This window comes from Lissotriton vulgaris, chromosome 8, assembly GCF_964263255.1.
Source record: "Lissotriton vulgaris chromosome 8, aLisVul1.2, whole genome shotgun sequence".
Classification (NCBI taxonomy): domain Eukaryota; kingdom Metazoa; phylum Chordata; class Amphibia; order Caudata; family Salamandridae; genus Lissotriton; species Lissotriton vulgaris.
The window spans coordinates 1,565,410,356-1,565,436,305 of NC_141696.1; the positions used below are offsets into that span (position 1 = coordinate 1,565,410,356).

General features: G+C 50.1%; 1 protein-coding gene across 1 annotated transcript in view; it reads right to left on the minus strand.

Annotated features, from left to right (window-relative positions):
• Positions 1–25,950, minus strand: part of SPAG17 (sperm associated antigen 17) — a 1,900,597-nt gene that overhangs the window by 812,536 nt on the left and 1,062,111 nt on the right. The window contains exons 20-21 of the mRNA XM_086935838.1: positions 21,352–21,551; positions 9,474–9,574 (exon numbers count right to left, since the gene is read on the minus strand). Of these exons, the coding sequence (XP_086791964.1) occupies positions 9,474–9,574; positions 21,352–21,551 (301 nt within the window). The remainder of the gene's footprint in view (positions 1–9,473; positions 9,575–21,351; positions 21,552–25,950) is intronic.

Consider the following 25,950-nt stretch of genomic DNA (forward strand, 5'->3'; position numbering starts at 1 on the left):
CGTTATACAGACAACAACATTCTGATCCAGGTCCCTTACCGGATACATTAGAAGCGCTACTTATGAATAGATGGAGAGGCCTAAGTACCAGATTAATTCAAATAATTCTAGAACAACGACGCAAATATAACGCTTTCTTAGGCCCACAATATGTTTCAGCTCCGCCCCCAGAAAGAAAAATGTGTCATTTTGACAGGCAGAATCCTTTACGGGAAGTACACCCAGTTATGAATGCCAATCATGCCTTGGAACATGTGTTTGTGTACACACCTTTGACAAAGTTAGAATTGTTAGAAATGAAGAAACTAGTACCCTGTCACGATAAATACCCTGCAGGTTTTCACCGAGAAATTAAGGATATGTTACTCATGGGAGATTACACGTATACAGATATTATGAAATTGTTAAAAGTACTGCTGCCCACCGGCATTTACGAGAAACTCAAGGAAAAAGAATGGGAGGTGGGAGATAAAAAGATTATATGGACTGAAATAGAAGACGAGGAAAAAGGTCGTACTCCAGGGCTAGGCCTTGGGGACAAAGCTAAAGCATTACCAGGTTTAATAGTACAGGTCTTGCCAAGATTATTGACAACTAAAAAGGAAGACTGGGACGCAATCTCAGCCTGTAAACAGAAACACGATGAAGATACTAGTGATTTCTATTCCAGATTCGAGAAATGTTTCATTATTAATAGTGGCCTGAAACCAGGTAGCGAGTCATACCCACATCTTTTTGTAACTAAATTAGTCGAGAATTCCCTGACATCAGTTAAGAACCGTGTATATAAAGTTGAAAGTACATGGCAAGCAAATACGCCATCCCAGATGTTACAAATGTTACAATACCACCAGAACAGAATTAGAGAAGAACAGGATCACGAACAGAGACGTATGAAAGACACGAAAATGAAAATGTTAGTGGCCCAGTCGGTTCCAGCCGACGGTCAGAGGAAGGGTACGACCCAGACAGGTAATGCAGCAGCTCCCGTTAAAGGGACATGCAACTATTGCAAACAGCCAGGTCACTACGTACATGAATGTCCAGTCCTGAAACACAACATAGCAACAGGTAAAACTAAAGAAAGACCGCATCCGCCTAGACAAGACCAGGTCCAGCAACAGACTTCACAGAATGCACAACCTATGCATGCTCCACCACATACAGCACAGACCGCAGCGGTGTTACAGCCACAGCCACAGCCCATTGCCGCTACGCAGCAAGTTTCACGGCAGATGAACCAGTATGCCCAATCTGATTATCCCGATTATCAGCGATACACATGAAACAGCCTAGAGAGGGAGGTTGGCTTGCCTCTCATTGAGATTCCTGTAGATCAAGAGGGTCCTTATGTACACAGTCAAGTATTGGGAAAAGACAGAAAATTTTTAATTGACACAGGGGCAAGCCGCACAACAATCAGCCATGATGAAGTCCCAGGGGCACCCCTCTCAGGCTCACAGAATGTTTCCCTTGGTTTTTCAGGACAGCCTATTGTAAATGAAGTGTCGAAACCAGTCCCCCTAGCAGTAGGCCCATTATCACGCGTTACAGACTTGTTACTGACTAAATCATGTCCAGAAAACTTGTTAGGTATCAAAACATTGAAGGCTCTAGGAGCTGTGATATGTTGTTCTCCGGAAGGAGTTAGACTTTTTCTGCGTGACTTTAAGGGTCACTATGTAGTACGAGAGTTTGATGTCAGATTGAAAAATGTACCGAAACACCTGTGGGCACAAGGCCCAACCGATGTAGGTTGCATGCACATTACACCATACCGTGTTACACTCAAATCAGGAGTTGTTTTACCACGAATCAGACAATACAAGTTACCACCCGATGCTGTAGTGGCTTTACTGGAAATCATTGAAGAGCTCATTGCCCAAGGAGTGGTCGTAGAAACCGACTCCAATATCTGTAATTCCCCTATCATTCCGATTCTTAAACGTACTGATCCCAATGCACCGCCAGTATATCGGCTGGTGATTGATTTACGAGAACTGAATAAATGCATTGTTCCACAGTATCCTGTGGTTCCCGACATCTCATCCTTATTGACTGCTATTGATTCAGAAGCGACGTTCTTTACTGTAATTGACCTCAAGAACGCCTTCTTCAGTGTACCCATTGATCCAGAGAGCCAATACCTCTTCGGATTCAGTTTAAATGGACGAAGTTTCAAATTTTCACGCGCACCTCAAGGATTCACAGAAAGCCCCAGCATCTATAGCCAAGCACTGAAAAGACAACTTGACTGTATCCAAATGCCAGTTAACACTGCCTTACTACAGTACGTCGATGATCTGCTGATCACCGCACGAAGTGAACCCGAATGTGAACAAGCATCACTGACAGTTTTACATTTTCTGGCCGACAAGGGACACAAGGTGTCTCCCTCGAAGCTACAATTCTGTGTTCAGCAAGTTGTGTACTTGGGTCACTTGCTGTCCAAAGTGGGGAGACAGCTCACTCCTGACCGCATCCAGTTAATTGTAAACATGCCACAACCCCAGACACAAAAGGAAGTGCGGACCTTTATAGGCCTCACCTCGTACTGCAGACAATGGATTCCTCAATATGCATTTCTAGCGAAACCACTCATTCAGTTGACAACACAGGAGGCAGCGACTTCGACTGCCCTCCCTTGGACTCAGGAACATACACAGGCCTTTGAGGAATTAAAGAAAGCTTTATGTCAAGCACCAGTTTTAGCGACACCATGTTACAGCAAACCTTTTACACTTTTTGTTACAGAACGTGATGGTACAGCGTTGTCTGTCCTCACTCAAGATCAAGCAGGTTCACATAAGCCTTGTGCTTATTTTTCAAGTACATTGGATTCAGTAGCCCAGGCACTCCCTGCGTGCTTAAAGTCAGTTGCAGCGACAGCCCTAGCAATCAGACAGAGCGACTCAATTGTATTAGGACATCCATTGACAGTACAAGTACATTGAAGAGCTCATTGCCCAAGGAGTGGTCGTAGAAACCGACTCCAATATCTGTAATTCCCCTATCATTCCGATTCTTAAACGTACTGATCCCAATGCACCGCCAGTATATCAGCTGGTGATTGATTTACGAGAACTGAATAAATGCATTGTTCCACAGTATCCTGTGGTTCCCGACATCTCATCCTTATTGACTGCTATTGATTCAGAAGCGACGTTTTTTACTGTAATTGACCTCAAGAACGCCTTCTTCAGTGTACCCATTGATCCAGAGAGCCAATACCTCTTCGGATTCAGTTTAAATGGACGAAGTTTCAAATTTTCACGCGCACCTCAAGGATTCACAGAAAGCCCCAGCATCTATAGCCAAGCACTGAAAAGACAACTTGACTGTATCCAAATGCCAGTTAACACTGCCTTACTACAGTACGTCGATGATCTGCTGATCACCGCACAAAGTGAACCCGAATGTGAACAAGCATCACTGACAGTTTTACATTTTCTGGCCGACAAGGGACACAAGGTGTCTCCCTCGAAGCAACAATTCTGTGTTCAGCAAGTTGTGTACTTGGGTCACTTGCTGTCCAAAGTGGGGAGACAGCTCACTCCTGACCGCATCCAGTTAATTGTAAACATGCCACAACCCCAGACACAAAAGGAAGTGCGGGCCTTTATAGGCCTCACCTCGTACTGCAGACAATGGATTCCTCAATATGCATTTCTAGCTAAACCACTCATTCAGTTGACAACACAGGAGGCAGCGACTTCGACTGCCCTCCCTTGGACTCAGGAACATACACAGGCCTTTGAGGAATTAAAGAAAGCTTTATGTCAAGCACCAGTTTTAGCGACACCATGTTACAGCAAACCTTTTACACTTTTTGTTACAGAACGTGATGGTACAGCGTTGTCTGTCCTCACTCAAGATCAAGCAGGTTCACATAAGCCTTGTGCTTATTTTTCAAGTACATTGGATTCAGTAGCCCAGGCACTCCCTGCGTGCTTAAAGTCAGTTGCAGCGACAGCCCTAGCAATCAGACAGAGCGACTCAATTGTATTAGGACATCCATTGACAGTACAAGTTCCACATTCTGTAGAGGTTCTTCTAAACCGAACCCAGACTCAACACTTGACTATAGCACGACTGACAGGTTATGAATTGACGCTATTCCAGCCACACATAGAAATCAGACGCTGTAACATTCTAAATCCTGCAACATTGTTACCTTCGATTATGACAGATTCAGCCCCGCATGATTGTATAGAAATCATTAATGCGGTAACAAAGCCCCGACGAGACTTAACAGATGTTCCACTGACAAATCCAGACCTGACACTTTACGTGGACGGTTCATGTATGAGAACAAGTACAGGAGAATTAGTGGCCGCGTATGCAGTAACCACTGAAACTGAAGTTAAAGAAACACATCGTATTGATACACTGTCCGCTCAAGCAGCAGAGCTCATCGCTCTGACCCGAGCCTGTATACTAGCTAAGAACAGAAATGTTAACATATACACAGATTCACGTTATGCTTTTGGAGTCGTACACAACTTCGGGGTGTTATGGCAAGAACGAGGTTTCTTGACCTCTCACGGTGCCAAGATCCAACACGGTCCCCTTATTCAAGCACTGTTAGAAGCAATACATCTGCCTTCAGGCATTTCCATCATGAAGTGTAAAGCACATACCAAAGTTACAGACTCCATTTCCCAGGGTAACGACCTGGCAGACCAAACAGCAAAACATACAGCATTGACTCACACCCAGACAACGGATGTAACAAAGATCATAGTGCCGACACATTGTATGACAGTTAGGGATCCCACACTAGATGTAATCGATATTCAGACACATGCTACCCCAGATGAAATCAAGAAATGGACTGAACTAGGAGGGATCCAGACAGATCAGGGATGGATGACGAAGGGAAAATCTACTTGGTTTCTCCCCGACTCTATGGTTCAAGTCATAATAAATACCGCACATAGTCCAGCACACCTAGGAGAAAAAGCTATGTTAGACAGTTTACAGAATCTCTGGTACAACAAACATTTACGAGCAGCAGCAAAACAGAAAGTGCGTACTTGCATGATCTGTTGTCAGTTCAATCCTGGTAAAAGCGTCCCTGTAGAGCAAGGTGGATTTCATCCTCCCGATCACCCTTTTGAAGTCCTCCAGATGGATTATATCCAGATGGACCGTTGTCGAGGATTCAAGTACGTCCTCGTAGTTGTTTGTGCACTTTCCCGTTGAACCGAAGCATATCCAGTCCCAGATTACACTGCCCCGACCACTGCCAGGCAGCTGGTTCGAGAATTCTTCCCACGGTACGGCTTGCCTCGTATCGTGTACTCAGAAAACGGACAGCCATTCTCGTCCGAGCTCATGAAGCAGGTTTCACTCTTGTTAGGATACCAGTGGAAATTCCATTGCGTCCGACATCCCGAGGCAGCTGGCCTTGTAGAAAGACATAACCAGACACTGAAGACACGTCTCGCCAAAATATGTAAAGAGAAAGGGGTCGACTGGATAGTCGCCCTGCCAGTTGCACTGTTCTATATGAGAATGGTCCCCCATTCGAGATCAGGACTATCCCCGTATGAGGTGGTCTTTGGCCGACCACCAAATATGTGGGGGACGCCCATGCCTAAGAAAATAACCAATGTTGATTGTAATATGCTGACAGATTACCTTGCCTCCTTGATGTCTGCACTCCAATCATGTCGTTCACAGGTTGCCGCAGCCTTTCCCGACAACACTGATGTGAAGCCACACGATGTCCGTCCTGGTGATACAGTCTTAATACGAAATTTCGACAGGAGGAGTCCGCTGGAGCCCCGCTGGCAGGATCCGAAGCTCGTCCTTCTGACCACGAGGACTGCAATTAAAGTTGAGGGCCGAAAGGGGTGGATCCATACGAGTCATATTAAAAAATGTAATGAACTGTTGCCAGAAACTGACTCTTCCACCCCCTCAAAGGACTGCCCCGATTCTAGTGACTTTAAAGTTCCCAAGAGAGAGAAAACTCCACAAGAGGAGTATAAAACAAAATTGCGGTCTAGCAAGTCAGACAGTTTAATTGTTTAAGTCCTCCCCTAGGTGAATCGGTTAAATTAGTTTCTGACATGTATCCCCTAGACCGAGATAGAGAGAGAGAGAGACAACTCAAGAAACGTGCATATTGTAAATCACTTCGTAGTCACTGTATAGTGACATTATTGGTTATGTTTTTTCTAAGTCTTTTGATTATTGCTGCCAGTATATTGCTGCATATATATTACCCTATCTTCAAGCATACCCAATCTGCTTACAATGTCACTGCCGAACATTCTTTTAGCGAATTACCCCCTCACGAGTTATCTTACAGACTTGCGCTGCGCAACAACACATTCATTAGTATGTTACATCACTCCCATCAGACTAATAATGCTACAAACTGTTGGATATGTGGCCGACTCCCTCCCTATCAGAAATACAAGGGAGTTCTGCCTCTCTTTCCATATCCGTTCACTCACAATGGCTCATGTGGAGCATGGTTTAGATTAATTAATTCTTTAGATTCTGATATTGCTGTTTTCGAAGGAAATTGGGTTTGGGGAAACCTGAACTTAGTTCTGCTTAACGCCTGTTATCCTGACAAGAAGGGACTTCCCACTAGGACAGGAACTGATCTAGAAAATGAAGTATATGGATTAGGTAATTATACAATTAACCTCATGATTCTTACTGTTGAATCCGAAGCTGCACCAGTTCTCCCTGCTATGTCAGTATTACCAGTCACGGGTGATTTATGTGTCAGAAAGAAGGGTTCAGTACACTTAGGTCATAGTAAATGTACTACTATGGTCGAATTCAGTGATCAAGGCCGGTCTACATTTAGAGCTACTCGCCACTCCTACTTTGTTTGTGGCCATACCGCATACATACGCTTACCTCCAGATTGGGATGGTACCTGTTACATTGCATTCCTTCTGCCACCTGTTTTCCTAGCCCCTCCTGATTATCACAGAAATACAAATCTAGTAAAGAATAGACTCCGAAGAGATCTCCCGATTGTCGACTATACTGAAACGGCATGGGAGCAATACACAGACTTCAATAAAGGTTTCTTCCCCTACTTAGGTACTGTCTTTAATAGTAAACTGATACGAAAATTAACTAGAACCCTCGAAGCAGTAGTGAATGAAACTACCTCCGCTCTAGGCAACTTAACAGAGGAGCAATCTGCCATGCGGGTTGTTGTTCTTCAAAATTGTCTTGTTATTGACGTCATCCTAGCAGATAGGGGCGGAGCCTGTAAGGTCATCGGGTCAAGTTGCTGTGTTTTCATTCCAGAAAACGCGCCAACAGTATATAAAGCTATCACACGTCTTCATAAAATTGCAAGTTTGATACATCAGAATCCAGGCACCTGGACTTGGTCCGGTTGGTTCTGGACAACGTTGACCGCTTGGGGATGGAAGATCCTATCCTTCCTAGGCATTGCCCTTGTCATAGTATTCAGTTGCTGCCTGTGCCTACAGTGTGGGCCAGCGATTTGTGGTCTGTGCGCCACATCATGTATTCCACATTCCAGTTTTCATTCAAAACGCGAAAAGAAGAAAGAAGAGCAAATGATGTTACAAGAACAGACTGATCGATTCATGAGGATCGATATATCATGAAGGGTCCGTAGGGAACAAGGAGGGAATGAGGAAATATAAATTTTATGGTCAAGAAATGTTCCCTAACGTGTACCCCACCGTCTCCATGTACAAGCTTAAAGTGCATGTAACTTCCCTCCTGTGCCAGCTATGAAGACGCAAATACATTTGCGTCCAACGTTAACATGTCCTCTTCCAGATCCACCCTGAACGGGTTGAATATTCCGTTTCTAAGTATGCCATGCCAACGTCTTTTTGTGGTGTACTTTACACGTTTTTCAGCTCTGGCGAAGTAGGCCCTGAATTCTGCCATCGAGCCTTTTCCTGCCTTCTGACACTGAATGCCTCAGCCTGGGCTGCCTCTGTACCCGTGACCTCTGCCTTACTCCCTGTGCGGCTAACGGCGCTTAGCACAGCCTGTTGCCTGCCAAGACTGTATTCAACCTTCGAATTATCTGCTCCGCTCCTCGAAAATGCATTCCTGCCTACTAGTTCAAGTAAACATCCTTCCAGCTGCAGAGCAAAGGGCCCGGCCTCACTGTCTCCGTGCAAGTAATTCATAGCTCCCGTTACCATGGTAGGCCCATGCCCCCTCGCATCTCATGCAGACACGTAGACGCTTATACACGCACTCACAGTCAGTATAGAATAGCCTCTGCCCAAGAGACCTTTCCCTCTAGATAATATGGTTCCCAAACATCAGATATCAGATATGATATAGGTACGAGTTGATCTGACATGCCAGACTTCTGTCTCTTTCCGCTAGTGTAAATGTCAAGTCCCCTGCACCCTCCAGCTTCACGTCAATCACACGTCATGCAGCTGCGCGCGCATCCAGACCTCAGATTTCTGCTGACATTGCAAGATTCTGCTATGTACCCACCCACTTGTGACACTTTCATGTGACGTTTCTAGCACACACCTCTATGTTCACGTCTAGTTCACGCCTTCTGATTACGTATTGCTAACACGTGTGTACTCTTATCTTGTTTCTCTCAGCTGTTACGCCTACTGTATTGGTTTTCAGTATATGCTTTAAGTATAAAAGTTATGTCTTGTCAATAAAGTATGCTCTATCCCTTCCTGAACCCCAGTGGTGTCAGGAACATGATATCCGGTTCAAGAACCATTCCTTTTTAAGGAATAAAACCCCTAAGAACTCTAACACCACGGACTCTGCGTCTTTCTTTCCGATTGAGTTATTTTTGTTTAAGTACTTACCTGCATAGAAATTAGGACGGTAAATCAAATATTTACCACAACCTTGAGGCAGCGGCCCTCAGAATCACCTTGAGGCAGCGGCCCTTCAGACTCACCTTGAGGGACAGTTTGGGGACTAACCTTTAGTCAGCGGCCCTCAGACTCACCTTGAGGGGCAGGTGGGGACTCACCTTGAGGCAGCGGCTCTCAGACTCACCTTAAGGCAGCGGCCCTCAGACTCACCTTGAGGTAGCGGCCCTCAGAATCACCTTGAGGCAGCGACCCTCAGACTCACCTTGAGGCAGCGGCCCTTCAAACTCACCTTGAGGGACAGTTTGGGGACTAACCTTTAGTCAGCGGCCTTTAGACACACCTTGAGGGGCAGGTGGGGACTCACCTTGAGGCAGCGGCTCTCAGACTCACCTTGAGGCAGCGGCCCTCAGACTCACCTTGAGGGACAGTTTGGGGACTCACCTTGAGACAGCAGCCCTCAGACTCACCTCGAGGAACAGGTGGGGACTCACCTTGAGACAGCAGCCCTCAGACTCACCTTGAGGAACAGGTGGGGACTCACCTTGAGGCAGCGGCCCTCAGAATCACCTTGGGGCAGCGGCCCTTCAGACTCACCTTGAGGGACAGTTTGGGGACTAACCTTTAGTCAGCGGCCCTCAGACTCACCTTGAGGGACCCCTCTCGAATAAATGGGTTCTTTGGCTCCTCGGGTTCCGGCTCGGGCTCCGGCTCGGGCTTAGGAGGGGGGGTTTTCTTCCCTTTGGGACCTGTGCAGAGGACAGACAGCACAGAAGAAACATGTCATTCATTGTGGTTTGTACAAAGTTTGTTTCACTTTTAGTTTTTATTCTTTTATGAAGCTGCTGTAGATGCTGAAGCAAACCAATTGTATGAAAGCTCAGAGATACTTTAAAGTTGAGCACACGGACAATGGAGGGTGTGAGGGGGGCTGGGGCAAACACACAGACAATGGAAGGTATGAGGGAGGGTCTGGGGCAAGAACACGGGCAATGTGTACAAGTAAACAAATGAGTGACGATAAAGCCAACCAATGGTAAGCAATGGGCGGGCTCTAAGCCTGAGAGAGACAATGAAGCCAACCAATGGTAAGCAATGGGCGGGCTCTAGGCCTGAGAGTGACAATGAAGCCAACCAATGGTAAGCAATGGGTGGCCCTTGAAGAGACTGTAAGGTAACACAAGGTCACTCAAGAAGCAGTGCATGCACTATCTTAGACGAGACCTAAATGAACAGCACTATCTCCTTTTATGCTAGCCTCCGTTGGGCAAGCCTGCATTCCACGGTGGCCATCATCAACTTTGTAGTGCTCTTAGAGACATTAAAAAACAGTGCATCAAACACCTGCTAGTGAGGTGCAGACCACGTCAGCAGCCAGAGAACACGTCTGCATCTGCAGCTCCTGACACTTCCATTTCAGACTCAGAAAGTAAGATAAACAGGATCGCAGAATTGGCGCCACATTCATTGCGCATGCGCACGATGCCTACAGGAGGTGCCTGTTGATTACTTGAAGAGCCTCTCTTTCCCATCCAGGCCCTCCAGATGAGAAACAACACTCACCCGCTCAGTCAACAAGTATCTGAAAGCCGTCTTCGTACTTTCTCATGATCTCAGACTTAGACTCCTGGGCATTCCCTATGTTTGACAAAGTCATGTGGTCTTCATCAGATGTCTATGTGTAGAATGTTATCATTTTGGGCCTTGCTTTTACTCGCTGAGCTTGCTCCAATATGATTTGCCGGGGGCCTGGTGGCTGGTCAAATCTGTGATTCAACATATAATTAATTTTACTTGTAATTATAAACACTTTTAGACGTCAGTTGCCTTGTGCCCAGGTTTTCTTTAACAGCAGAATTACAGGATCCAGCTCTTACAGAGATGTAATTATGTCTAATGGACCCATAGGCGAGAATATATGCATTTGCGATTTGCATACAGCCCCAACTCTAATGGTGTGGTGAGGTACCTATGCTGATATCAGAGTATTGGGCTTAAATGCACACAAAAAACACTGTCAGAATACTTAAAAGGAAATTCTAATGACATCTTATCTAACACTGCACTTGTGACTTAGTAATGAACATATGCTCACCTACTTAGCTGTGGACAGAGCCACCGTGAGAAGGCATGCATGCCCACAGTACTTCATTTCCTGTACTCCCATTGCTGCTGGTCCAAATGCAAACATTTTGTGTGTGAAAAAGGAGGGCACTAGTTAAGCTCCTTTGTATCCTTGAACAGCTATTTTCTAAATCACCTGAAGAAGAGGTGTGGGTGCCAGAAAGGAAGGGCGGTAGAAGAGGTGTGGGTGACAGAAAGGAAGGGGGGAAGAAAAGGTGTGGGTGACAGAAAGGAAGGGAGGAAGAAGAGGTGTGGATGACAGAAATGAAGGGCGGAAGAAGAGGTGTGAGTGACAGAAAGGGAGAGCGGAAGAAGAGGTGTAAGTGACAGAAAGGGAGGGAGGAAGAAGAGGTGTGGGTGACAGAAAGGGAGTGAGGAAGAAGAGGTGTGGGTGACAGAAAGGAAGGGCGGTAGAAGAGGTGTGGGTGACAGAAAGAAAGGGGGAAGAAGAGGTGTGGGTGACAGAAAGGAAGGGAGGAAGAAGAGGTGTGGGTGACGGAAATGAAGGGCGGAAGAAGAGGTGTGAGTGACAGAAAGGGAGGGCGGAAGAAGAGGTGTAAGTGACAGAAAGGGAGGGAGGAAGAAGAGGTGTGGGTGACAGAAAGGGAGGGAGGAAGAAGAGGTGTGGGTGACAGAAAGGCAGGGCGGAAGAAGAGGTGTGGGTGACAGAAAGGAAAGGGGGAAGAAGAGGTGTGGGTGACAGAAAGGAAGGGAGGAAGAAGAGGTGTTGGTGACAGAAAGGTAGGGAGGAAGAAGAGGTGTGGGTGAAACAAAGGGAGGGCGGAATAAGAGGTGTGGGTAGCAGAAAGGAAGAGTGGAAGAAGAGGTGTGGGTGACAGAAAGGGAGGGCAGAAGAAGAGGTGTGGGTGACAGAAAGGGAGGGCAGAAGAAGAGGTGTGGGTGACAGAAAGGAAGGGTGGAAGAAGAGGTGTGGGTGAAAGAAAGGGAGGGTGGAAGAAGAGGTGTGGGCGACAGAAAGGAAGGGAGGAGGAACAGGTGTGGGTAAAACAAAGGGAGGGTGGAAGAAGAGGTCTGGGTGACAGAAAGGAAGGGGGGAAGAAGAGGTGTGGGTGACAGAAAGGAAGGGCGGAAGAAGAGATGTGGGTGAAACACAGGGAGGGCGGAAGAAGAGGTGTGGGTGAAAGAAAGGGAGGGCGGAAGAAGATGTGTGGGTGACAGAAAGGAAGGGTGGAAGAAGAGGTCTGGGTGAAAGAAAGGGAGGGCAGAATAAGAGGTGTGGGTGACAGAAAGGAAGGGCGGAAGAAGAGGTCTGGGAGAAAGAAAGGGAGGGCGGAAGAAGAGGTGTGGGTGACAGAAAGGGAGGGCGGAAGAAGAGGTGTGGGTGAAAGAAAGGGAGGGCGGAAGAAGAGGTGTGGGTGACAGAAAGGAAGAGCGGAAGAAGAGGTGTGGGTGACAGAAAGGGAGGGCGGAAGAAGAGGTGTGGGTGACAGAAAGGGAGGGCGGAAGAAGAATGTGGGTGACAGAAAGGAAGGGCAGAAGAAGAGGTGTGGGTGACAGAAAGGGCGGGTGGAAGAAGAGGTGTGGGAGAAAGAAAGGGAGGGTGGAAGAAGAGGTGTGGGTGACTGAAAGGAAGGGCGGAAGAAGAGGTGTGGGTGACAGAAAGGAAGGGCGGAAGAAAAGGTGTGGGTAACAGAAAGGGAGGGCGGAAGAAGAGATGTGGGTGACAGAAAGGAAGGGCGGAAGAAGAGGTATGGGTGACAGAAGGGGGGAGCGGAAGAAGAGGTGTGGGTGAAAGAAAGGGAGGGCGGAAGAAGAGGTGTGGGCGACAGAAAGGAAGGGAGGAAGAACAGGTGTGGGTAAAACAAAGGGAGGGTGGAAGAAGAGGTCTGGGTGACAGAAAGGAAGGGGGGGAAGAAGAGGTGTGGGTGACAGAAAGGAAGAGCGGAAGAAGAGGTGTGGGTGAAACACAGGGAGGGCGGAAGAAGAGGTGTGGGTGAAAGAAAGGGAGGGCGGAAGAAGATGTGTGGGTGACAGAAAGGAAGGGTGGAAGAAGAGGTCTGGGTGAAAGAAAGGGAGGGCAGAATAAGAGGTGTGGGTGACAGAAAGGAAGGGCGGAAGAAGAGGTCTGGGTGAAAGAAAGGGAGGGCGGAAGAAGAGGTGTGGGTGACAGAAAGGGAGGGCGGAAGAAGAGGTGTGGGTGAAAGAAAGGGAGGGCGGAAGAAGAGGTGTGGGTGACAGAAAGGAAGAGCGGAAGAAGAGGTGTGGGTGACAGAAAGGGAGGGCGGAAGAAGAGGTGTGGGTGACAGAAAAGGAGGGCGGAAGAAGAATGTGGGTGACAGAAAGGAAGGGCAGAAGAAGAGGTAAGGGTGACAGAAAGGGCGGGTGGAAGAAGAGGTGTGGGAGAAAGAAAGGGAGGGTGGAAGAAGAGGTGTGGGTGACTGAAAGGAAGGGCGGAAGAAGAGGTGTGGGTGACAGAAAGGAAGGGCGGAAGAAAAGGTGTGGGTAACAGAAAGGGAGGGCGGAAGAAGAGGTGTGGGTGACAGAAAGGGAGGGCGGAAGAAGAATGTGGGTGACAGAAAGGAAGGGCAGAAGAAGAGGTGTGGGTGACAGAAAGGGCGGGTGGAAGAAGAGGTGTGGGTGAAAGAAAGGGAGGGCGGTAGAAGAGGTGTGGGTGACAGAAAGGAAGGTCGGAAGAAGAAGAGTGGGTGACAGAAAGGGAGTGCGGAAGAAGAGGTGTGGGTGAAAGAAAGGAAGGGCGGAAGAAGAGGTGTGGGTGACAGAAAGGAAGGGCGGAAGAAGAGGTGTGGGTGACAAAGGGAGGGTGGAAGAAGAGGTGTGGGTGACAGAAAGGGAGGGCGGAAGAAGAGGTGTGGGTGAACGAAAGGAAGGGCGGAAGAAGAGGTGTGGGTGAAAGAAAGGGAGGGCGGAAGAAGAGGTGTGGGTGACAGAAAGGGAGGGCGGAAGAAGAGGTGTGGGTGACAGAAAGGAAGGGCGGAAGAAGAGGTCTGGGTGAAAGAAAGGGAGGGCGGAAGAAGAAGTGTGGGTGACAGAAAGGAAGGGCGGAAGGAGAGGTGTGGGTGAAAGAAAGGGAAGGCGGAAGAAGAGGTGTGGGTGACAGAAAGGAAGAGCGGAAGAAGAGGTGTGGGTGACAGAAAGGGAGGGCGGAAGAAGAGGTCTGGGTGAAAGAAAGGGAGGGCGGAAGAAGAAGTGTGGGTGACAGAAAGGAAGGGCGGAAGGAGAGGTGTGGGTGAAAGAAAGGGAAGGCGGAAGAAGAGGTGTGGGTGACAGAAAGGAAGAGCGGAAGAAGAGGTGTGGGTGAAAGAAAGGGAGGGCGGAAGAAGAGGTGTGGGTGACAGAAAGGGAGGGCGGAAGAAGAATGTGGGTGACAGAAAGGAAGGGCAGAAGAAGAGGTGTGGGTGACAGAAAGGGCGGGTGGAAGAAGAGGTGTGGGTGAAAGAAAGGGAGGGCAGAAGAAAAGGTGTGGGTGACAGAAAGGAAGGCCGGAAGAAGAAGAGTGGGTGACAGAAAGGGAGTGCGGAAGAAGAGGTGTGGGTGAAAAAAAGGAAGGGCGGAAGAAGAGGTGTGGGTGACAGAAAGGAAGGGCGGAAGAAGAGGTGTGGGTGACAAAGGGAGGGTGGAAGAAGAGGTGTGGGTGACAGAAAGGGAGGGCGGAAGAAGAGGTGTGGGTGAACGAAAGGAAGGGCGGAAGAAGAGGTGTGGGTGAAAGAAAGGGAGGGCGGAAGAAGAGGTGTGGGTGACAGAAAGGGAGGGCGGAAGAAGAGGTGTGGGTGACAGAAAGGAAGGGCCGAAGAAGAGGTCTGGGTGAAAGAAAGGGAGGGTGGAAGAAGAGGTGTGGGTGACAGAAAGGAAGGGCGGAAGAAGAGGTCTGGGTGAAAGAAAGGGAGGGCGGAAGAAGAAGTGTGGGTGACAGAAAGGAAGGGCGGAAGGAGAGGTGTGGGTGAAAGAAAGGGAAGGCGGAAGAAGAGGTGTGGGTGACAGAAAGGAAGAGCGGAAGAAGAGGTGTGGGTGACAGAAAGGGAGGGCGGAAGAAGAGGTGTGGGTGACAGAAAGGGAGGGCGGAAGAAGAGGTGTGCAGAAAAAGAGGTGTGGGTGAAAGAAAGGGAGGGCGGAAGAAGAGGTGTGGGTGACAGAAAGAGCAGGCGGAAGAAGAGGTGTGGGTGAAAGAAAGGGAGGGTGGAAGAAGAGGTGTGGTTGACAGAAAGGAAGGGCGGAAGAAGAGGTGTGGGTGACAGAAAGGAAGGGCAGAAGAAGAGGTATGGGTGGCAGAAAGGGGGGGCGGAAGAAGAGGTGTGGGTGACAGAAAGGAAGTGCGGAAGAAAAGGTGTGGGTGAAAGAAAGGGAGGGCGGTAGAAGAGGTGTGGGTGACAGAAAGGAAGGGCGGAAGAAGAAGTGTGGGTGACAGAAAGTAAGGGCGGAAGAAGAGGTGTGGGTGACAGAAAGGAAGAGCAGAAGAAGAGGTGTGGGTGAACGAAAGGAAGGGCGGAAGAAGAGGTGTGGGTGAAAGAAAGGGAGGGCGGAAGAAGAGGTGTGGGTGACAGAAAGGGAGGGCGGAAGAAGAGGTGTGGGTGAAAGAAAGGGAGGGCGGAAGAAGAGGTGTGGGTGACAGAAAAGGAGGGCGGAAGAAGAGGTGTGGGTGACAGAAAGGAAGGGCGGAAGAAGAGGTGTGGGTGACAGAAAGGGGGGGCGGAAGAAGAGGTGTGGGTGACAGAATGGGGGGGCGGAAGAAGAGGTGTGGGTGACAGAAAGGAAGTGCGGAAGAAAAGGTGTGGGTGAAAGAAAGGGAGGGCGGTAGAAGAGGTGTGGGTGACAGAAAGGGAGGGCGGAAGAAGAGGTGTGGGTGACAGAAAGGGAGGGCGGAAGAAGAGGTGTGGGTGACAGAAAGGGAGGGCGGAAGAAGAGGTGTGGGTGACAGAAAGGAAGGGCGGAAGAAGAGGTGTGGGTGAAAGAAAGGGAGGGCGGAAGAAGAGGTGTGGGTGACAGAAAGGGAGGGCGGAAGAAGAGGTGTGGGTGACAGAAAGGAAGGGTGGAAGAAGAGGTCTGGGTGAAAGAAAGGGAGTGCGGAAGAAGAGGTGTGGGTGACAGAAAGGAAGGGCGGAAGAAGAGGTGTGGGTGACAGAAAGGGAGGGCGGAAGAAGAGGTGTGGGTGACAGAAAGGGAGGGCGGAAGAAGAGGTGTGGGTGACAGAAAGGGAGGGCGGAAGAAGAGGTGTGGGTGACAGAAAGGGAGGGCGGAAGAAGAGGTGTGGGTGAAAGAAGGGGAGGGTGGAAGAAGAGGTGTGGGTGACAGAAAAGGAGGTCGGAAGAAGAGGTGTGGGTGACAGAAAGGAAGGGCGGAAGAAGAGGTATGGGTGACAGAAAGGGGGGGCGGAAGAAGAGGTGTGGGTGACAGAAAGGAAGTGCGGAAGAAAAGGTGTGGGTGAAAGAAAGGGCGGGCGGTAGAAGAGGTGTGGGTGACAGAAAGGAAGGGCGGAAGAAGAAGTGTGGGTGACAGAAAGTAAGGGCGGAAGAAGAGGTGTGGGTGACAGAAAGGAAGAGCAGAAGAAGAGGTGTGGGTGAACGAAAGGAAGGGCGGAAGAAGAGGTGTGCGTGAAAGAAAGGGAGGGCGGAAGAAGAGGTGTGGGTGACAGAAAGGGAGGGCGGAAGAAGAGGTGTGGGTGAAAGAAAGGGAGGGCAGAAGAAGAGGTGTGGGTGACAGAAAGGGAGGGCGGAAGAAGAGGTGTGGGTGACAGAAAGGAAGGGCGGAAGAAGAGGTGTGGGTGAAAGAAAGGGAGGGCGGAAGAAGAGGTGTGGGTGACAGAAAGGGAGGGCGGAAGAAGAGGTGTGGGTGACAGAAAGGAAGGGCGGAAGAAGAGGTCTGGGTGAAAGAAAGGGAGTGCGGAAGAAGAGGTGTGGGTGACAGAAAGGAAGGGCGGAAGAAGAGGTCTGGGTGAAAGAAAGGGAGTGCGGAAGAAGAGGTGTGGGTGACAGAAAGGAAGGGCGGAAGAAGAGGTCTGGGTGAAAGAAAGGGTGGGCGGAAGAAGAGGTGTGGGTGACAGAAAGGAAGGGCGGAAGAAGAGGTGTGGGTGAAAGAAAGGAAGGGCGGAAGTAGAGGTGTGGGTGAAAGAAAGGGAGGGCGGAAGAAGAGGTGTGGGTGACAGAAAGGGAGGGCGGAAGAAGAGGTCTGGGTGAAAGAAAGGGAGGGCGGAAGAAGAAGTGTGGGTGACAGAAAGGAAGGGCGGAAGGAGAGGTGTGGGTGAAAGAAAGGGAAGGCGGAAGAAGAGGTGTGGGTGACAGAAAGGAAGAGCGGAAGAAGAGGTGTGGGTGACAGAAAGGGAGGGCGGAAGAAGAGGTGTGGGTGACAGAAAGGGAGGGCGGAAGAAGAGGTGTGCAGAAAAAGAGGTGTGGGTGAAAGAAAGGGAGGGCGGAAGAAGAAGTGTGGGTGACAGAAAGGAAGGGCGGAAGGAGAGGTGTGGGTGAAAGAAAGGGAAGGCGGAAGAAGAGGTGTGGGTGACAGAAAGGAAGAGCGGAAGAAGAGGTGTGGGTGACAGAAAGGGAGGGCGGAAGAAGAGGTGTGGGTGACAGAAAGGGAGGGCGGAAGAAGAGGTGTGCAGAAAAAGAGGTGTGGGTGAAAGAAAGGGAGGGTGGAAGAAGAGGTGTGGTTGACAGAAAGGAAGGGCGGAAGAAGAGGTGTGGGTGACAGAAAGGAAGGGCAGAAGAAGAGGTATGGGTGGCAGAAAGGGGGGGCGGAAGAAGAGGTGTGGGTGACAGAAAGGAAGTGCGGAAGAAAAGGTGTGGGTGAAAGAAAGGGAGGGCGGTAGAAGAGGTGTGGGTGACAGAAAGGAAGGGCGGAAGAAGAAGTGTGGGTGACAGAAAGTAAGGGCGGAAGAAGAGGTGTGGGTGACAGAAAGGAAGAGCAGAAGAAGAGGTGTGGGTGAACGAAAGGAAGGGCGGAAGAAGAGGTGTGGGTGAAAGAAAGGGAGGGCGGAAGAAGAGGTGTGGGTGACAGAAAGGGAGGGCGGAAGAAGAGGTGTGGGTGAAAGAAAGGGAGGGCGGAAGAAGAGGTGTGGGTGACAGAAAAGGAGGGCGGAAGAAGAGGTGTGGGTGACAGAAAGGAAGGGCGGAAGAAGAGGTGTGGGTGACAGAAAGGGGGGGCGGAAGAAGAGGTGTGGGTGACAGAATGGGGGGGCGGAAGAAGAGGTGTGGGTGACAGAAAGGAAGTGCGGAAGAAAAGGTGTGGGTGAAAGAAAGGGAGGGCGGTAGAAGAGGTGTGGGTGACAGAAAGGGAGGGCGGAAGAAGAGGTGTGGGTGACAGAAAGGGAGGGCGGAAGAAGAGGTGTGGGTGACAGAAAGGGAGGGCGGAAGAAGAGGTGTGGGTGACAGAAAGGAAGGGCGGAAGAAGAGGTGTGGGTGAAAGAAAGGGAGGGCGGAAGAAGAGGTGTGGGTGACAGAAAGGGAGGGCGGAAGAAGAGGTGTGGGTGACAGAAAGGAAGGGTGGAAGAAGAGGTCTGGGTGAAAGAAAGGGAGTGCGGAAGAAGAGGTGTGGGTGACAGAAAGGAAGGGCGGAAGAAGAGGTGTGGGTGACAGAAAGGGAGGGCGGAAGAAGAGGTGTGGGTGACAGAAAGGGAGGGCGGAAGAAGAGGTGTGGGTGACAGAAAGGGAGGGCGGAAGAAGAGGTGTGGGTGACAGAAAGGGAGGGCGGAAGAAGAGGTGTGGGTGAAAGAAAGGGAGGGTGGAAGAAGAGGTGTGGGTGACAGAAAAGGAGGTCGGAAGAAGAGGTGTGGGTGACAGAAAGGAAGGGCGGAAGAAGAGGTATGGGTGACAGAAAGGGGGGGCGGAAGAAGAGGTGTGGGTGACAGAAAGGAAGTGCGGAAGAAAAGGTGTGGGTGAAAGAAAGGGCGGGCGGTAGAAGAGGTGTGGGTGACAGAAAGGAAGGGCGGAAGAAGAAGTGTGGGTGACAGAAAGTAAGGGCGGAAGAAGAGGTGTGGGTGACAGAAAGGAAGAGCAGAAGAAGAGGTGTGGGTGAACGAAAGGAAGGGCGGAAGAAGAGGTGTGGGTGAAAGAAAGGGAGGGCGGAAGAAGAGGTGTGGGTGACAGAAAGGGAGGGCGGAAGAAGAGGTGTGGGTGAAAGAAAGGGAGGGCAGAAGAAGAGGTGTGGGTGACAGAAAGGGAGGGCGGAAGAAGAGGTGTGGGTGACAGAAAGGAAGGGCGGAAGAAGAGGTGTGGGTGAAAGAAAGGGAGGGCGGAAGAAGAGGTGTGGGTGACAGAAAGGGAGGGCGGAAGAAGAGGTGTGGGTGACAGAAAGGAAGGGCGGAAGAAGAGGTCTGGGTGAAAGAAAGGGAGTGCGGAAGAAGAGGTGTGGGTGACAGAAAGGAAGGGCGGAAGAAGAGGTCTGGGTGAAAGAAAGGGAGTGCGGAAGAAGAGGTGTGGGTGACAGAAAGGAAGGGCGGAAGAAGAGGTCTGGGTGAAAGAAAGGGTGGGCGGAAGAAGAGGTGTGGGTGACAGAAAGGAAGGGCGGAAGAAGAGGTGTGGGTGAAAGAAAGGAAGGGCGGAAGTAGAGGTGTGGGTGAAAGAAAGGGAGGGCGGAAGAAGAGGTGTGGGTGACAGAAAGGGAGGGCGGAAGAAGAATGTGGGTGACAGAAAGGAAGGGCAGAAGAAGAGGTGTGGGTGACAGAAACGGCGAGTGGAAGAAGAGGTGTGGGTGAAAGAAAGGGAGGGCGGTAGAAGAGGTGTGGGTGACAGAAAGGAAGGCCGGAAGAAGAAGAGTGGGTGACAGAAAGGGAGTGCGGAAGAAGAGGTGTGGGTGAAAGAAAGGAAGGGCGGAAGAAGAGGTGTGGGTGACAGAAAGGAAGGGCGGAAGAAGAGGTGTGGGTGATAAAGGGAGGGTGGAAGAAGAGGTGTGGGTGACAGAAAGGAAGAGCGGAAGAAGAGGTGTGGGTGACAGAAAGGGAGGGCGGAAGAAGAGGTGTGGGTGACAGAAAGGGAGGGCGGAAGAAGAGGTGTGCAGAAAAAGAGGTGTGGGTGAAAGAAAGGGAGGGCGGAAGAAGAGGTGTGGGTGACAGAAAGGGCAGGCGGAAGAAGAGGTGTGGGTGAAAGAAAGGGAGGGTGGAAGAAGAGGTGTGGGTGACAGAAAGGAAGGGCGGAAGAAGAGGTGTGGGTGACAGAAAGGAAGGGCAGAAGAAAAGGTGTGGGTGACAGAAAAGGAGGGCGGAAGAAGAGGTGTGGGTGACAGAAAGGAAGGGCGGAAGAAGAGGTATGGGTGACAGAAAGGGGGGGCCGAAGAAGAGGTGTGGGTGACAGAAAGGAAGTGCGGAAGAAAAGGTGTGGGTGAAAGAAAGGGAGGGCGGTAGAAGAGGTGTGGGTGACAGAAAGGAAGGGCGGAAGAAGAAGTGTGGGTGACAGAAAGGGAGTGCAGAAGAAGAGGTCTGGGTGAAAGAAAGGGAGGGTGGAAGAAGAGGTGTGGGTGACAGAAAGGAAGAGCGGAAGAAGAGGTGTGGGTGACAGAAACGGAGGGCGGAAGAAAGGTGTGGGTGACAGAAAGGGAGGGCGGAAGAAGAGGTGTGGGTGACAGAAAGGAAGGGCGGAAGAAGAGGTGTGGGTGAAAGAAAGGGAGGGCGGAAGAAGAGGTATGGGTGACAGAAAGGAAGAGCGGAAGAAGAGGTGTGGGTGACAGAAACGGAGGGCGGAAGAAGAGGTGTGGGTGACAGAAAGGGAGGGCGGAAGAAGAGGTGTGGGTGACAGAAAGGGAGGGCGGAAGAAGAGGTGTGGGTGACAGAAAGGAAGGGCCGAAGAAGAGGTCTGGGTGAAAGAAAGGGAGCGTGGAAGAAGAGGTGTGGGTGACAGAAAGGAAGGGCGGAAGAAGAGGTCTGGGTGAAAGAAAGGGAGGGCGGAAGAAGAAGTGTGGGTGACAGAAAGGAAGGGCGGAAGGAGAGGTGTGGGTGACAGAAAGGAAGGGCGGAAGAAGAGGTCTGAGTGAAAGAAAGGGGGGGCGGAAGAAGAGGTGTGAGTGACAGAAAGGAAGGGCGGAAGAAGAGGTGTGGGTGACAGAAACGGAGGGCGGAAGAAGAGGTGTGGGTGACAGAAAGGGAGGGCGGAAGAAGAGGTGTGGGTGACAGAAAGGGAGTGCGGAAGAAGAGGTGAGGGTGAAAGAAAGGAAGGGCGGAAGAAGAGGTGTGAGTGACAGAAAGGAAGGGCGGAAGAAGAGGTGTGGGTGACAGAAAGGAAGGGCGGAAGAAGAGGTGTGGGTGACAAAGGGAGGGTGGAAGAAGAGGTGTGGGTGACAGAAAGGGAGGGCGGAAGAAGAGGTGTGGGTGACAGAGAGGGAGGGCATCGCACCCGCTTGAGATTTCACCATCTACTGTTCCCATGTAGTATCAGAGCCAGGAGGATCGGGATTCAAGGATGTTTACTTTGCAGGTGGACAGACTGGTAGACCTCATACTTACTCTTGGATTTCTTTGGTGAAGCAGATTTTCCTTTCTTGCCGCTGGGAGCTGGGGTTGGGGGCTCCGTTAGAGCTGCCAGCTCCAAGGCCTTGGCTTGTTTTAATGCTTCCAACTCTTTCTCCGCCTGCTCTTCCTGGTATTTCGCCTCCTCCGTACTTGTCCAAGGCGCGATAGAAGCCGCCACCAGCTCCAGATAGTTCCTATGGAGGAAGGAAAAGGGAGAGCAAGGTTCAAGTACCAGGCCCTTTGGTTCAACTGAATGCAAAACAAGGTCATTTCAGTTCAGCTACAGAACCATATCGAGAATCGCCTTATCTTTTAAGATGTTAAATCGACGATCAACACGTAGTGAATTTATTAGACATTATATTGGATCTTTTCTCTCTCAGAAGTATGAATATATAAAGACAGTCATTACAAAATCAAAACATTCTCCACATTAATTTCAAATGTCATCTTTTCTCATCTTTATAGCAATATTATAGGTTGTGTGTTAGTGTACTGCCATGTAATATCAAATATTTTTCCTAAATACCTGGCATATTCTTGTTTAGTTCAACCCACTCAATGAAAGTAGGTGTTAGGAGTCAAATCACCCTCCTAATGCACCAATGAGAACTATGTGGAGTTTGATTACCCCCTTAAAGGCACCATCAAGAACTATGGGGTTTTAAATCACCCTCTTAAAGCACCATCCTGAACTATGAGCAGCTAAATCACTCTCTTAAAGGCACCATCGAGAATTATGAGGAGTTAAATCACCTTCTTAAAGGCACCATTGAGAACTATCATTGAGAACTATGAGAAGTTGTTAGACCTGGCACCTTGGCCTGAGTCTCCCTTCCACTTTTTGCTGATGTGCCTCATATGGTTTGCTGGTGTTAACTGCTCAGGCCACTGTGCCACTGCCAATCAGTGCCACAGTGCAAGTGCTCCCTATCAAAATGTATACATTGATTGGTTTCCATGATTGGCTTATTTGCTTTACTGTCAGTCCCCAGTAAAGTGCACCAGGAGTGCCAGGGCTTGTAAATACAAATGCTGCTGGTGGGCTTGCAGCACTTGTTGTGCCACCCACAGAAGTGGCCTAGTAAAATGTGCCTAAGGTCTGCCATTGCAGAACCTGCGTGCAGTCTGGTACTGTCATGCTGACTGCGCAAGTGCACCTACTTGCCAGTCCCTAAACCTTCCCTTAACTTCATATTATTCACCCCTATGGTAGGCCCAGGGCAGGGTGCATTGTAAGCATAAGGTAGGACAAGCCCTGATGTGTGTGGCATGTCCTAATAGTGAATTACAGCCATTTCCATTTTTCACTATTGTAAGGCTACCTGCTCTCCATAGGCAGAATGGGCTGCTGGAATTATTACACTCTATAATCCTAACAGACTCAGAGAGCATGGTAGAAAGTCAAGTTTAGTATGCCTGAACTCAGAATAATAGAATACATCTTTTAGTAAAGTTTATTTTAATATCCTGTGTTTGCAAATACTACTTTTAGAAAGTTAGTATTTGCTTGCCTAACCATTTCAGACCGCCTCTGCTAGGATGTGTATCTGTTGTCTGGTTTCTGTGACTGACAGGGCTGGGGCTGACAGGTGGTGAATAGAGGGATTACACCAGGAGGAGTGGGGGGAGTGCCCCTTGACTCTGAATAGGGCTGTGCTCTGCCACCTCAATGCTGGCTCCGCCCCCTGGGGAGCGACTGATGACTCTGCCCTGCACCTTGTGAAGAGAGAGGGGAAGACTGTCAACAGAGAGCTCCTGGACTGTACCTGTCACCACAATGCCGTCTCCACCTCCTGCAGACCGTCTGATGTCCCTGCCCTGCTCACTGAAAGGAGAAGCCAGAGTCTGCAAAACAAAGTGCTCAGAGCCTGGACTGGATTAGGCAAAGGCCCCCTGGCCTGCAAGAACAAAAGAAATGGTGTATAAAAGCAGGAGCCCTGCTCCCAAGAAATTAGATCCTGCTAAGAAGAAACTCTGCCCGAAGAGGAGGACCTGGGAAAGCTACATGGAGGGCTACTGGCTCTAGCCTGAGAGACTGGCCTGTGGTGGGTGCCTTGCTGCAAGAAGGAGAGAAGACAAAGACTGAGAAAGACTTTTATTTCAACTTGTGCAAAATCTCTGAGACAGACCTCCAAGGGCTTGCGTGTGAACCTGCCCCCTGAACTGCACCCCAAGAACATTGGGCGCTACCCCCGTCAAAGGAAAAGCTGTGGATTGTGCTGCCTGACCCTGCAGCCCTGCCCAAGGAAAGCTGAGTGCGCCGTGACCCTTCGTTGCGCACTCTGAAGAGCCTGAGCATCCCTGTCCTGCCGAGCAACGAGACTTCTGCCTGGTTGCGCCACAGTTTGCAAAGTAAAGGCCAGCCCCGCCTGGCCCGAGCACCGTGACTGTTGCCCCTCCGAGCCGTAGCTCGCAACGTGAGAAAGGACCCGTCCGGTCCCAGCACCGCGACCCTGTGGCCCCCGAGCCGTAGCTCGCAACGTAAAGACGGACTTCTGCCAAGGTTCGCTCTCCCCGTTTGGCATCTTGCTGAACGCGCCCCGCTGCCGTGACTGAGCAGTTGCGCCGCATAGTGCGGTTGGTGTCCGTCCCGTACCTCGGGATAGCACCGCACTTTGCATCACTGTCCGCCGCTTCCGCCCTTCAAGACCAGAGCGTACGCTGGAGTGAAGAGCCTGCCCCACAACGCACTGCTGCCCTCAAGGTGAAGAGACTGCCGAGCCATCGAGCGTAGCTCGCATCGAAAGAGGAAGGCACCGCTGCGTGGGACGTCGATCTTCCCCTGCATTGTCCGCACCGAACCCCCTACAAACAAAAATACTGTGAATGTGTCATGCGCCTCGGACTAGAGAGTCCGCGAGGCACGTGAGTCTCTGGATACACTTTTATTTGTTATCCTCCAACGAGTTGCCCCAGAGTCCTACGACTCGCACTGCCTTTGTGTCAACAGTCCCCCCTGTGATTGCCTCGTGCTGTGCTGTGCTGCGACCCGGACTGAAGTGTCCGCGAGGCGCACATCATCTCCAAAGGCTTTGTTCGTCCCTGCGGAACGAGTCGCACAGGAGTGCTACGACTCATACCCCTTGTGTACACCGGCAACGCCGTACGCCTAACAACGTGAGACGCGTGAGACTTAGAGGGGCCTGTTTCTTTAAGCCGCACGAAGCGTACAGGAGCGCTACAAAGAGCACAGCCTTGACGAACCTTGCAATAAAGACCTGAATAGTGCCCTGAGTATTGTGGAGCCGTTTTTAAAATTATTGGAGCCGTTTTTAAAGTTATTGGAACCGTTTTTAAGCTATTGAAACCTGTAAATGAAGCCTGCTTAAACCAGAATACAAAGAACTATATTTTTACAAGAACACCAGCCTAGTGTCTATCTGTAATGTGTCAATTGGTTACTGTGTGTATTATTACAAGTGCTTAACTACATGCTCTGGGTATTAGCCTTGTCTGCTCGCGCCACGCTCACCCCTGCTCACATAGAGGGTGAGCAGGGGTTATTTCTAGGAGTAGTCCTTTGCCCTGACTTGAGGAGAGGGTCCCTGTTTGACACAAGTGTATACCTGTGCCAACCAGAGACCCCCAATTCTAACAGAAGTTAAATCCCCCTCTTAAAGGGCCCCTCGAGAACTATCATCGAGAACTATAAGGAGTTAAATCCCCCTCTTAAAGGCACCATCGAGAACTATCATCGAGAACTATGAGGAGTTAAATACCCCTCTTACAGGCACCATCGAGATCTATCATCGAGAACTATGAGGAGTTAAATCCCCCTCTTAAAGGCACCATCGAGAACTATCATTGAGAACTATGAGGAAATAAATCCCCCTCTTAAAGGCACTGTTGGACTTGGCCCTTAAGGCAGGTTCACCCCTAATCTTTTTGCTTTAGATCTGTGATCTGTATGGATGATTTTCTGGTCTGTGCGCACTTTTTCCCTGTGTCCCAGAGTAAAGTGCGTGCATGTAGTTAGGCTGGCCTGCTATCCCATAGGAATGCATGGGGAATGTCTGTGTCCCTGGTAGTTCCTGATGCGTGGGGAGTGCATGCTCGAATTTGGTATGTGCGAGCTCGTGGGAATGAATGCTTCGCAATGGTGTATGTGGCATGTGTGTGTCATTTGTAGAAATGCCACTTCTAGGACTTGGCATATTACTGTAAAATATGCCTGCCGTGTGATTGGCTGGAGCTGGCTGGTGAGCCTGGCTCCAGGAAGGCTGGATGGGTCTGCCCGGTGGTGAGTGTGAGATTAGCATGTTGATGGCTTGGGAGGAGTGCACCTGGTCCCTGATGGGCCTGGACTTTCCCCACATAATGCTGACTCCACCCCCTGTAGTGCGACTGATGTCCCTAGCCCTGCCAGTGAATGAAATGGGTGGTTGAGCTATCAAGGGTACTTCAAAACCAGCTGCGACTGGTTTTCCCCCACCCTGCACCTACAGACAAAGGGATTTTACAGTATAAGAAGGGGCTGTGTCCCCATACAATTTGTTCCTTGGTTCTGTTTTGGATCCTTGCCAGAGGGGGTTGCTGCTGCTGCTGGGGCCAGGAGGACCGCCACTTGGACTGTCTCCCTGCCTGGAGACC